This window comes from Bufo bufo, chromosome 7 (assembly GCF_905171765.1).
Source record: "Bufo bufo chromosome 7, aBufBuf1.1, whole genome shotgun sequence".
Taxonomy (NCBI): domain Eukaryota; kingdom Metazoa; phylum Chordata; class Amphibia; order Anura; family Bufonidae; genus Bufo; species Bufo bufo.
This window is the reverse complement of record NC_053395.1, coordinates 211837288-211851553: the sequence shown is the minus strand read 5'-3', so window position 1 is coordinate 211851553 and position 14266 is coordinate 211837288. Positions and strand designations below refer to the sequence as shown.

General features: G+C 43.0%; 1 protein-coding gene across 1 annotated transcript in view; it reads right to left on the bottom strand.

Annotated features, from left to right (window-relative positions):
• Nucleotides 1-14266, bottom strand: part of LRP1B (LDL receptor related protein 1B) — a 1344280-nt gene that overhangs the window by 946578 nt on the left and 383436 nt on the right. Inside the window, exon 5 of the mRNA XM_040441523.1 lies at nucleotides 4114-4233. Within this exon, the coding sequence (XP_040297457.1) occupies nucleotides 4114-4233 (120 nt within the window). The remainder of the gene's footprint in view (nucleotides 1-4113; nucleotides 4234-14266) is intronic.

The window sequence follows — 14266 nt, the reverse complement described above, 5'->3', positions numbered from 1 at the left end:
CTGTATGTCACAGATAATTTTTTTAAGCGCACATGTTACACTGCAGATGTGGCCCTGATAAGGTCACTGTCAGAAGCGGACACCGTCTACGGAAAAAGTACACTGTATGTCACAGATACATTTTTGAAGCACACACGTTACACTGTAGATGTGGCCCTGGTAATGTCACTGTCAGAAGCGGACACCGTCTATTGAAAAAGTATACTGGATGTCACAGATACATTTTTGAAGCACACTCGTTACACTGCAGATGTGGCACTGGTAATGTCACTGTCAGAAGCGGACACCGTCTATTGGAAAAGTACACTGGATGTCACAGATATTTTTTGTATGCGCACACTTTACACTAGAGATGTGGCACATCTAATGTCACTGTCCGCAGCGGACACCGTCTACGGAAAAAGTACACTGGATGTCATATATTTTTTGGGTGCGCACACTTTACACTGGAGATGTGGCGCAGCTAATGTCACTGCCGGCAGCGGACACCGTCTACGGAAAAAGTGCACTAGATGTCTCTGATATTTTAGGGATGCGCACACTTTACACAGAAGATGTGGCGCGGAAAATGTAACTGTCCGCAGCGGCCTATTAGACGCTATTTAAAGCAGGATGCGCTAAAAATATATATTGCTGCTGTCACACACAATAGTCCTTAAAAGGACTTTTGAGTCTCTGAAAAGTTTTTCTAATAAAAACCTTCCAATAACACTCCCTACACTGTCTGTCACTTCCTATGCACAGCTCTCCCTAAGTCTGAGCAATTTAGCGCAGGTTGCGCTACAAACATATATTGCTGCTGTAACAATCAATAGTCCTTAAAAGGACTTTTGGGTCTCTGAAACGTTTTTCAAATAGAAATCTTTCAATAGCACTCCCTACACTGTCTGTCCCTTTCTATGCTCAGATCTCCCTGACTAAGACTGAGCCGAACACGTGTCATCGGGTGCTTTATAGCACCCGATGACGCGTTCTGGCCAGCCAATCACTGTAATGCAAGTAGCCAACATGGCTACGGCATTACAGTGCGTGCCAGCCAAGAAATGTACATGAAGAAGACTCGAGCATTGCGCTCGAGCACATGCGGTACTCGGCCGAGTACCGTCATGTGCCGAGCATTGAGATTCTCGAGCCGATCTGGTGTTCGACCGAGCATGCTCTAACGACACTAGTACTTTTGTTTCCATCTAAAAAAACTGGGATCTAAGACGGAAATTTCTCAGATGACAACTGGTGCAACAGAATCCGTTTTTATACCGGATCCTGTAACAAAATGGATCCCATGCAATCCTATGTATAACTGATGCAACAGGATCCGTTTTTTTTTTATAGGATCCTGTTTTTTTTCCTCTCTCTCTTCTTCTGATGGAACAGAAGAATGGAAAGCTAAACGGTGATGTGAATGCACCTTTACTTAACGCATTGTATATTACGGCAAGATTATTGAGCGCATTGAAAATTGATGCAAAATAAGGAGTAGCACCTCAGCAGGGAGCATGTGTGGTTTTGAGGTCAGGCGGTGGCAGCTCATCAGAGAAGAGCGTCATGTACTTAGGTCCTTTGAAGAAGTAAACAGATTTGTCAGTAGGGACCACTGCAGCTTCAACGCTGTAGGGACAACTGCAGCATCAACAATGTTATCCCCCTGATATTTATCATTGAACAGATGCTCAGGCTGATGTAAAAAGGGATGGCAGAAGACAAACAGCTTACACATCTTGTTGGCCACTCTGTCACCCTGATAAGAAATCATCTCAGTGGTTCGCCAAGCCGGAATGAACTTGGTTCTTGAGCATTCTGGCCAGAATGGCAAGCTGTATGCTTGCTTGCTTACATAATGACGGGCATAGCCTTACCATCAAGAAATCTCATTAATACTGGATAGCCATGCTTTTAGACCTTTGCTATCAAAGTAAAATGAGGTAATGTTTTCCTGTTGTCGATGGGGAAGCCAAATTGCTTCATTACCAGGAAACACTGTGTAAGCAGCTCGCCACAGTTTTTGTCGAACAGACGCCTGCTGTTGACATGTCTGACCAGGAGGCTCCTCTCTGACCATTTCAAGTCACTCAAATCCAATCGTCTCCACTGTTGCAAGCAGTAGAAGCAGCAGCAGCCAGTTCAGTATCAACATGATGGAGCAGTTTTTCCATGTGCCACACCAGGTATGGAGAAGCACCGCTTAAAACCCCAGGTTCAGTACTACCTGGACTCTAGCCTTTCTCTGAGGCATACCATGTTCCCTGATCCCAAGTATTTTTAGCAGCCAGATTGGAGCAGTGGCTGTACTGACTTGTAAAGCCTCCAGTGTCATCTCAGAGACAGTTTCCAGCATGTCAGGTGGCATTGTCACACCAAAACAGACAAACTTGTCCTCCACCAGTGTACAAAACGTCACTTTTGTCAAAATGATCGAGGCATGGATCCATGAGGATTTTCACACACCTACATAGATCTGCCATTGTTGATGGTGCCACATCATGCCACTGCCACTGTCTGACTGCCTACCATCATGCTACCTACCATATGGCTGCTGCTTCTCTGCCACTGCTACAGCTGCTACTCCCTTCTGCTAATTCCTCTACTGCCACTACCATTACTGTTACACAGCCATCATTGCTACTATTACCCCAACACATGTATATCTACTTACTTCCTATTCTGGTCCATGCTGTTCTGCTACTGCTGGCGCTACTATTGATGCCATATTACCCCTACACATTATATTCTTTCCGCACCCATATTGTACTGCTGCTGCGTCCAAATAAAAGGGATAATTTTTCAACTTCAGAAAAGCCACTGTTTCTTCTGACAATTAACACTTGTCCAAGCATAATTAAGGGCAGACATTCTGCCCCCACTAAGGCATAATTTTTGAATGCTTGTGCAGAGTAATCCACTAGTTTATCTGACATTAAAATGTGTGTGTGTGTAAACAGGGGCAGTGTTCTTCCCCCATTGAGGTATACTTTTTGGACGCTTGGTCCCAGCAAGCCACTGGTTTTTGTCCCATAACACTGTGTGCCACAATGTTGTGTGTTTTTTTCACATGTTAACACCATCAACCATGTGTTTACCCATAGCTATGTATGTCAGTGTCAGTCTGACATTATTTTCTATTGCTATGATTGCGTTCAAGAACTTATGGAGAGAAGAGGCGAGAAAGAGCAAAAATGCATAATTTTTTATAAATAAATAAAAAATCAGAGTCCTAGGGGACCTAGAAGTATCATACAGAAATTTTCAGGCCAATTTATTTGTGTAGAATCAATTTGGAGATAATTAAAAAAAATAAATAATAATTTTTAATCTGATTCGAACCATAATTCAAGATGTTCACTCAATGCTACATCAGTCCCCATTGGAATTCAGTCAAACGATGTATAGGGGAGTGTATCATGGTTTACATTATGATGCAAGTGTGAACAGGTCCAAACAATATCATTGTATATAGTAATTTGTGTCAGATACAGACATGACAAAAAGCAGAGAATGCAGATCTACTTGTGATACTTGAGAGATGCCTCTTCTGCCCCCTATCTAGGGATTTTGTAGCCATTTCTTTGTGTTTACAAAGCCAACTAGAAATGGCTGCTGTGTGTGTGATAGGTGAGGAACCCAGCTCAAAAGTACCAAGAATTATGTACTGATAGAAAACAAGACTGGTAAAGTCAGTTTAGGATTCGATAGATAGATAGATAGATAGATAGATAGATAGATAGATAGATAGAGTGAGATAAAAATATAAGGCCAAAAATAAAAATGTGCAATACGCTCTTCTTCTGCTGTGCGCCAGTTATGCAGCTATTTATAAAAGCTGTAAAATCAATGAAGGCATTTTATGTGCACTGATACCAAGTTGTTAGATTTCAGTGCAGACCATGCAGAGTGCTGTTTTTTTCTCTCTGGACAGCTATTGCAGTCATCATAAATAGTCAGGCCCGCATCAAAGCTATGGAAATAATCAGGCTGAATTCTCCCTAAAGCATGCATGGAATGCCAAGGTAGCCCAGTCTGCAGATTTATGGCATCTGGTGATGTAATTTCAGGCAATTCAATGCCACGGCATGCTTGCATCTAACAGAACAAGGCAATATATGAGTGGTCTCTTACCTACACAGCTCCTCCTGTCTGCTGCTAATTCATAGCCATCCCTGCAGTAACACTGGGTGCTGTTTCTGCTGATTCCACATCGGTATTGGCAGCTCTTTTTGTGACATGCTGTTTGCAGATCTGAAAGAAAATAGTAAAGAAAAGTCAGATATCAGAGTCCTAGGGATATCTTCTTAAGTAAAGTCTCTTAAGGAAAGCACAGCTTTTATTTTTCCCAAGTGGCTTGTTAGCAGCCCTCACCATCTAGCACCAGAACATATGCCCCACCAGCACTCTACTTGCTACAGCCATGATCATTCACTTTATAGAACATTTTAACATTATTGTATGGGCTGTTGCAAATTTGGAGAAGTCCAATTGTGTGTGTTTAAAAAGTTTTATGAAATATATATATTTTTTGTTTTGTTAAGTAGTTTTCTAGGACTTACCAATATAGCAATTCTTACCTGGACACTTAAAAACTTTTGCAAGAAACCCTTGCTGGACTTTTTCAATGGCTTTTGTGACCTAATATTACAGTCAAGTTAGAAACTGCTTCATCTGTAGACATTGTTGACCCATTTTCAGGATTGGTCATCAATATCTGATCTGTAGGGATCATCATCTAACTATCAAGATCCCCACCATTCAACTGTTTTAAGGGAACCCAGAGCTCAGTCAAGCACTGGGGACTCTTTCGTAGTCTATCACATAATGTCTATTGGTCAAATAATTATTCAAGTGAATGGTACTGAGCTGCAATATCAAGCACAGCCACTATACAATGTATGTCACTGTGCTTGGTACACTATGAAGAGGTCCCTTCAAGCAGCCAATTGGAGTAGGTACCAGGACTCCCAAAGATCAGATATAGAGGACCTGTTCTTAATTTTACTAAAGTTTTGTCTATTTTTTCATATATAGCAATTGCAAGATTAACACAATTCAGATAGTAGTATTATAAAATTTCAACTATACGTCGGTGGGCAAATCGGTGGTGAGGTTGCCCTGATATCTACATCAGTTTCATTCCTCTTACAAGCTGCAGTTTGTTGTTCTGCCCAAATATCATGCTCAGACTAGAAGAAGATGGAATTAACTTAATTAGTTTATTGCAAGTTTGGAATCCTAATCCAGGGGGCTTTATTTTTAAACATATGCCCTCAATGCAGTGCTCTCCATTCTGTAGATCTCTAGAGGTTGCAAAACTATAGCTCTTAGCATGCCCAGACAGCCAAAAAGCTGGAGAGCCATAGGTTGGAGACCACTACCTTAATGTCTACTCCCAGTTGTACCAGAATTAAGTTGGGCATACACTTTAGAGTTGGCTGAACACTAGGTATTCGTCCCGTCCCCTACCTCTGTAGACGCCTCTGACGATGACTTATCTCCTCTTAAAGGGGTTGCCTCACTTCAACAAACACAATTTATTATGTAGAGGAAGCTAATACAAGGCACTTACTAAAGTAATGTGATTGTTCATATTGCTTCCTTTGCTGGCTGGATACATTTTTTTATTATATTATACACTGCTCGTTTCCATGGTTACGACCACCCTGCAATCCATCAGTGACGGTCGTGTCTTCACACAATAGGGAAAAGCACCCGCCTTTCTGGTGGCCGGGACTGTGGGAGCGCACATAGGCTAGTGCTTTTTCCTATAGTGTGGAAGCACGGCCACCTCTGATGGATTGTAGGTTGGTTGTAACCATGGAAACAAGCAGCGTATAATGTGATGGAAAAATTAGTCTAGGCAGCATAGGAAGCAATTTGGGCAATCACAATACATTAGTAAGTGCCACTTGGTGAAGAGACACAACCCCTTTAATAAAAATAAATAAATAAGAGGATCAGCATACCCGATACTTCTTTCAATGGCATCTGTCATCGGGCAAGAATGAAGAAATGTCCCTACATATGAGATGGTTGGCCGGTCTGGCCCAAATCAGAGAGTTTGAGTGACATTTATCTTATGTGTATGCCAACCTTTTCATCATCCAATGAAGGCATATGTTTTTTACTGTATCCCTTGGCTACTACTTCCCAAACATAAAAAGAAAAGTATGCTGACTCATAGCAGTATGACGTATGTTAAAATTGCACTTTTTTGGCATATGCCCGGGGTATGGAACCTTGTGTCTAGCAAGTCGATCAATAGTTTTCAGGTATATATGTGAAGCACATGCAAATAGGAAGATGTGAACAAAGTCTAAGCCTTGTCAGATGTATCTATGTTTGTTAATAAGCCTACTCCATTATTTCAACTCTGATTTCACGATGCCAATGTGATGAAATATGTTTTGTTTCTCAAAAACAGTGTCTGTTTGTCCATGGCCTGTGTCTGGTATTGTATTTACTCAATGTGCAAGAATGTTGTTGGTTTTGTAAAAAAAAAAATCCTTTTTTTCCTAACCTCATACAACCCTATAGCAAAAATTCTAGAGAGTAAACTAGAAATATGAATTTGAAATACAAATTTAATATCCACTAATGCATTGTTTCATGTCTCGTAATTCATTTTCCTGCACATTCCAGGTAAGATCTCTACACTCAACATCAAGAATCAAATCACATTGAAAGGCGAGTCTTCGCAGATTTCATCCATTACTGCCACATCTCTTAAATCAATAGAATTTTATTTAGAGACAGATTCTTACAATGAGATGGAGATCGAGACGTTTAATAAAAGATCAATATAAATAAAAGTGTTATAATAATCCTTGGCAAAGTGACGGTAAATAGAGGTACGCAAGATACAAATTGTTTTGCCTGAGGCAGGAAATGTAAGATCTTTAAAGCTGAAATGATGTCTCTGGTTGGATTTAATCCTCTAAGATAAAAAAAAAAATTATAAAATCTGTGTAAAAATAAATTGCCTTGCAATAAATTAACAGAAGAGATTCGGACAAGGTATTTGTATTTTTTCGGCTACATAACAAAGGACGCTTTAATTAGATATGGCAGTAGTGTTCCCTCATGATATTCCTGAACTGAAGAGGAAGGTTTCAGTCAGTGCAATTTCACTCATTTATACATAAGTGACAAGCTTTGCATCTGATTCAAAGGTAGAATCAGAAGATCTTTCCATCTTTGACAAGCCCAAAAAAAATTAAGAGTCCCCCGATCCCTTACCAATCAGAGGGGGTTCCCCAATGGAAACACCTTTCTCAATGAACACAGCTGGATAGTCAAAATGCATCAACGCAATCATGCATGCAGCCAGTTTACATAGACTAGTAGCAGCTGAGACGGTCATCTGAAAGTGCTCAAAGACATTCAATGTCTAACTGTCATGATGCAAGACCTTTCTTAGATAGTCATCGAATGCCTGCCTTGCTGGTGGTCACTTCAACTCTAAGTTGCATAACTTTGGGTCTGATAAAACAAAATCAGTATGGCACTTAGTGCCATAGTTTAGTGATGAGCAGCATGGGCAATATTTGAATTCGCGATATTTCTCTAATTTTTTGCCTAATATTCGCCATAAATTAGCAAATTTGCAAATTCGTGATCTCCAGTCATTATATTCTTGATTGTGAAAATTGACAATGTAACATGCGCATATTGCGCATGCAATACAGGCTTGGCTTACTTTTGCTACATTTTTCAAACTGCTAGAAGTTTCTGGAGAAGATGATTGGCAGCAACTTTCGCGACTCCTGATCAGTGTAAGTAATTTTACATTACAGCACTGTGCTCTAATATATTTGCGATTGCGAAAATCAGCACTAATGATGCACATATTTTTGGCGCAATACGTTTGCAACTTCAAATTTTATCAGGTCTGAGTAGATATTACTGATTGTTGCACTAAGTATTGTGACATCACAGCACTATGTCTGTAGCATGTATTTATGGACAGCAGAGAAACAGTAATTCCTATCACACTACCTAACACCCTGCACTGAAACCTATCAGATACACTATATCACTATCTAACCTACACTGACTATCTCCCACTAACTATCTGTATTATATATAGGAGCAAACTAACTATCTAATGTAATTGACTCAGCAAAGCACAGAGCACAGCAATGACACTGCTCTCTCTCTCTCTATCTTTCTCAGAACTGCAAAAAAACTGCAGAAAATGGCTGCTGGGGAGGTTCTTATATAGTAAGGGGTAGGCAGCTTTCCTATTGGTTGCTAGGGATGTTGCTAAGCTTAGACAAAGATATTGCAACCTTCTCATTGGCCCACAAGCAAGAAGGGAGGTTACTGATGAAAAAAATCTAGAATATTCTTCATTACGAATATATATCACTTTATTCTACATCTTCGCAAATTCTTGAAGTGCCGATATTCGCGATAAAAATGTGTGATTAGAATATTCGCGAGCAACACTAGCACTGTTGAGGTATGTCACCTTTAGCACAAATCTTCATTTAATCTACCCTGCTGGGCACTTATTTTTTATTGCAAATTTGTTTACTAAAGGCAAAATGAAGCAACAGTCTTCCTAAATATTTTTTTACTATTTTGATGCTGTGTAGTCTGTGTTAGTCCTTCACCTAGCTGGATGCCCTGAATCTCACATAGATCCAACAGCACAAAGCTCTTGTTTGTGAGTGTTCTCTCTGCCACCCATCTCCTTTCTCTCTGATAGTGTTATAAGGTTAAGGAGACTCCCTGATAGGCCCTGATGGGCAGCAAATGTCAGGTCAATTTTACTTGCATGTTTAAGAAAGAAGGTTCTTGGAAGTCTTGGAATTTAGATACTGTATGACATCAACTCTAAACATAGAACTTGCAATAATACAGTTCTTCAACTGTTTGTCCTACAATATGTTTAAAACACAAAGCTTGAGGTCTGCCAAATGCTAAAGTCAATTGATTTCTATGGGGAGTTAAAGGGATTGCTAACATATCGAGAACAAATTCTGAGGTTGTTTTTTTTTTTTTTAAACCCATTTTCTCGTAATCAAAATCTCTGGATATTTCTATATGGCACAGAAAAAAAAATCTAAAAGATGAATTAGCATGTTCATTCTTCTTGAGGATTTTACATGGAAAAGCATTGAATTTGCTTCACTCACATTAGCCCAATTCAATGTGGCTAATGATCATACAGATTTGCTGGCACATTCTTGGTGCATCCGCAAAAATAATCCAAGTGTCAGGCTTGGATTTCTGTCACAGGTTTTTCTATGCATAGGTAAATCAAACATGTTTCAGACAGAAACTTACTGTAGTTTACAGTAAAACTAAAGTAAAGTATGGAATGTTGACATGAGACACTGACCTTTAACATTGCACTCTTATGGGCAGTTAATAGAGATGAGCCAATACATTATAAACTAATCAAATTTTTTTGTGAATTTCTCAAAAACTTTGGATTCCAACTAATCCTAATTTTTTGGGACTCGTCCAGCACAAATCACACATATTGGCAGCCGTCATTTTGACATTGAGAAGACAGAAAAAGGCATCTTCCACCAAAAAGGGATAAATTAGGGCACTTTGATTTAGACTAGAGATGAGTTAATCAAAGTTGACAAACTTAGGGCACTTTGCTTGTATTAGTGTGAAAAAAGGGCTTATTAGTCGTTGTGTGGTGAAGCGCGAAAATTACAACTGTTTTTGGCGTGTATTAGTGGCACTAAAGTATACATTATTGGCCGTTCAGCGGTGCAGTTATACAGTATGTTCTAAAGCCTTTTGTGGCGTGTATAAGTGGAAAAAAATAAGGGCCTATTTTCCATTCAGCGGTGAAGTTATATGTTCTAAAGCCCCTTTTGGCGTGTATTAGTGGGGGAAAAGGGCTTATTAGCCGTTGTGTGGTGAAGTGAGAAAATGACAGACTTTTTTGAGTGTTTTAATTTCCTTTTTATTTATTTATTTGATCTAACAGCATGTCAGACAGAGAAGTGCCAGGCCCTGCACAGGGAAGTGGCAGAGGACTAAATGTTTCTGCCGCAGGCACAGGTAACAGCAGAGTAAGGAGGCATGGCAGCAGGAGTCACAGCTAGAGGCCTGGGATACCAGTGTCATCTAGCGGTCGCGTTTTGACAGCAACCCAGCGGTTCTTAAATGGTTGACTCGGTCATCCACCTCGTCCCAAGTGATATCAGACACCCCGAGCCAAGAGTCGGTGGGTTTGTCATACACAACCCTTAGTTGGCATGGCCCGGAAGCAGCCCCTGTGCCCTCACCTGTCCTCAATTTGCCTCTGTCCTTTTCTGTTCCCTCGGCCAGACAAGTATTATTTGCTGTTGGCTCAGCTCCACTATACAGAGAGGACGAGCTACTAGAGGACAGTCAGAAGCTACTGGCCAGCCAAGATGTGGAGGAAACAATTGCCGCTTCCTCCGATAGGCGGTCAAGTAGTGATGAGGAGAGTAGCATGGGAGCTGTTGTTGTGAGTGTTAAGGCTCCTGACCCAGAGACAGTTGAGGAGGACATCAGTGACGTGAAGACAATACTCAATGATGATGATGTAGCTGATCGCCCTTGGGAGCTGGATGAATTAGGAGCTTCATCATAATCGGGAGAAGAGGGTGGCAGCTTGCCCATGAGGTTGCGGCGAAGCCAGAAAGTCGCTAGCGTGTTTCGGAGTCAGCAGGGTGACAGCAGTGGGAAATCGTGAGCCAAACATGCCCGGGGTAGACCACCCGCTTCGCAGGAGCTTACCTGCCCGAAAAGCAGCGGTGCAGGGGTTCACGGAAGCAGCGGCGGTAGCAGTCAGTCATTGCGGAGTGTTGGGGGTAAAATCACCTACTCAGCGGTGTGGCAGTTTTTTATTAAGCCGCCGGAGGTGAACATGACCATTTGTAGAATTTGCGGGCAGAAGTTGAAGCGTGGCCAGGGTGCCAATGTTGGCACCACGGCCCTGCGTCAACATATGCAGCATCACCATAAAGTGGTCTGGGAGTACCGTGGCTCCGAAGTGGTGGTCCAGCCTGCCGCAGCAACCGCTGCATCACCCAGTGGCACGCACCGGATTTCAGGCAGTCAAGGCTCCACCACCTTAGCCTAAGGGAGCAGTCTGTCCTTCCCATCATCTGCTGGTTCTGATGCTCCTGATCCTCCTCCTCGTCAGTTATTCCATCAGCAATGGATCACCGAAGCGATTGCCAAGAGACAACAGTATGCATGCATTCATCCAATGACGCATAAGCTGTATGTGCTCCTGGCCAAGTTACTAGTGCTGCAGTCCCTCCCTTTCCAAGTGGTGGACTCTGCAGCTTTCAAAGAACTGATGGCTTGTGCCGAGATGGAGAGTCCCAAGCCATCATTTTTTTGCCCGGCACATGTATGTAGAACAGAAGGTAGGCCAGTCCTTTAGCCTGTAAGTGTCTGCAAAAGTGCATGGCAGCGCCGACATGTGGAGCTGTACCTACAGTCAGAGACAATACATGTCCTTTATGGTCCACTGGGTAAATGTGGTTCCTACACAGCCACACCAGCAACTTGGCTAGATGATGCCGCTTCCGCCTCCACGTTCTAACGCTTTTGGTCCTACGACAATGTCCGCCTCTGCCTTCTCATCTTCCACCGTGTCCTCAGCTTCCACTGCAGGGACAATTCACAGTGCCCCTCCAGCATAACACATGTGCAGGGCACGGTGGTGTCACACTGTTCTGTACATCGTTTGCCTGGACGAATGGAGTCACAAAGGGGAGGAACTGCTCTGTGTCCTTCATCAAGAAATCTAATCCTGGCTTTCTCTGTGTCAACTCAAAATCGGAACCACGGTGACCAACAACTGGAAGAACATGGTGTGGGCACTGCGTCAAGGAGGGCTGAGACATGCACCCTGCATGGCACACATGTTTAATCTGGTTGTCAAGCGGTTTCTGAAGTCTTCTACGCATCTGCAACACATCCTAAAAATTGCCAGGAAACTTTGCATGCACTTCAGCCATTCGTACACCTCAAAGCACACCCTCCTTGAGCTGCAGTGGCAGAACGGCATCGCCCAACATAGGCTGATACGTGACGTTTTCACCCTTTGAAATTCCACCCTCCATATATTGGAATAACTATACGAACAGAGAAATGTCATAAACGATTTTTAATGATCCAAGCGGACAGGAGTACTCCCCTGTGTAACTTTGATGTCAGCCAGTGGCAGCTCATGCGTGACACCTGCCGTTTGCTCAGGCCCTTTGAGGAGGCCATGTTATTTGTCAGTTGCCAGAACTACGGGATGAACAACGTCACTTCACTTGCTCATGTCCTGGAACAGATGCTGGTAAATCTGGCTGGTTAGGGGACTGGAGAGGTGGTGCCTAGATCTCTCAGCCACATGACTAATCTCATTGCTGTAAAGTAATTTAGCACTTGCACTTTACGCATATCTATTGTAACTACCACACATCTGCGATCTGTATGGCATTTTAAGTGTTCTTAAATGTCTGTGTGGCCAGTGGTCACAACTTTATTTTGTACCAATAAAAACATCTGTGATTTTGTATAAAATTTTGTTGCTTGAGTTGTGATTTGGAACCTATAGATCCATATATCTTTTATTGGTTATGTAATGAGTGATTATGGATCACTTACTTGTTTGAAACAGGGAAACAGTGTTGGTTTATCTCAGCCACATGAGCCCTGTGGGGGCTGAACTGGAGGAGGACATTGTAGCACAAGCAATGTGTAGCGAAATGGGTGGTTTTTACACATAGGTGACAGGAGAGGAGGAGCAAGAGCAGCCAGAGAAGCTACAGGGCGATGAGGAAGATGAGGCAGAGGACCCAGACACACCGTGGCAGTATGCAGTGGTGATGGAGGCAGGGAGTCCCTCCGAGTCACTTTCAAAAATGGCCTGATGCATGCTCACTTGCTTGCGTAGTGACAGCCGAATTGTCAGCATTCGGCAGAGGGATGACTTCTGGCTCTCCACCTTGTTAGACCCTCACTACTGGTCCAAAATGGGGATCTTTTTCACACTCACTGAGAGGAAGGACAAACTGAACTACTATAGAGACATCCTATGTAGTCAGTTGGCAGCTGCCTATCTGCGCTATCATCCATCCTCTCGCAGGTCTGACCGGGGGGCCCTCTGTGCTCAGGTTTCTCTGCCATGGCTTCTGTGGCAGGGTGGGGGGGTAGGAGCAGTTCCAGCTCCATCAGCAGCAACTTGAGTCTAGAGTCGCTGATGAGCATCTTTCTTCACCCGCCTAGTGAAGAAATTACTCAGCAGCAGCAGCAGCTGGACCTGGAGCAGGACCTGAACCAGCTGGTGGTGGCATACTTGGACAGCACCCTGCCACCCCACATTAAAGATCCCCTGGAATACTGGGAAGCCAAACAGTTTTAAATTAGAGGGGCAAAGGTTTAAAAGTAATATAAGGAAGTATTACTTTACTGAGAGAGTAGTGGATGCATGGAATAGCCTTCCTGCAGAAGTGGTAGCTGCAAATACAGTGAAGGGGTTTAAGCATGCATGGGATAGGCATAAGGCCATCCTTCATATAAGATAAGGGCCGGGGGCTATCCATAGTATTCAGTATATTGGGCAGACTAGATGGGCCAAATGGTTCTTATCTGCCGACACATTCTATGTTTCTATGTTTCTATGATTTGTGGCCGCAACTGGCAGAGTTTGCCCTGGAAAAGCTGTACTGCCCGGCCAGTAGTGTGGCACCAGAGCGGGTGTTTAGTGCGGCGGGAGAATAATTACCTTAAGAAGAACATTCCTGTCCACCAAAATGTGGAGAGACTGACCTTTGTCAAGATGAATCAAGCGTGGATCAGTCAGGATTTCCAACCACTAATGCCTGATGCATCAGACTAGATCATCCACGGTGCCACACCAACACTTTGACAAAAGAGACCGGTTTCTTCTGGCTACCTGCCTCATCTACTATTCTGATGCTGACACCCGCCTGATGCCACACATCTGATGCCAAGTGCTCCTTCTCTCTCCCACCATCTTGGGTACTGATATTGCTGGTACTGGTATTGCTACCCACCTCCCCACTCTGTCACCAGGTCACTCTGTGGTCTCCTGATGCTGCTTCCACCTCCACACTCTGTCGCCTTGCCACTCTGTGGTATCTTGATGCTGCTGCCACCTCCACACTATTGCATCTTGCCACTCTGTGGTCTCCTGATGCTGCTGCCACCTCCACACTATGTCACCTTGCTACTCTGTGGTCTCCTGATTCTGCTGCCACCTCCACACTATGTCACCTTGCCACTCTGGGGTCTCTTGATACTGCTGCCACCT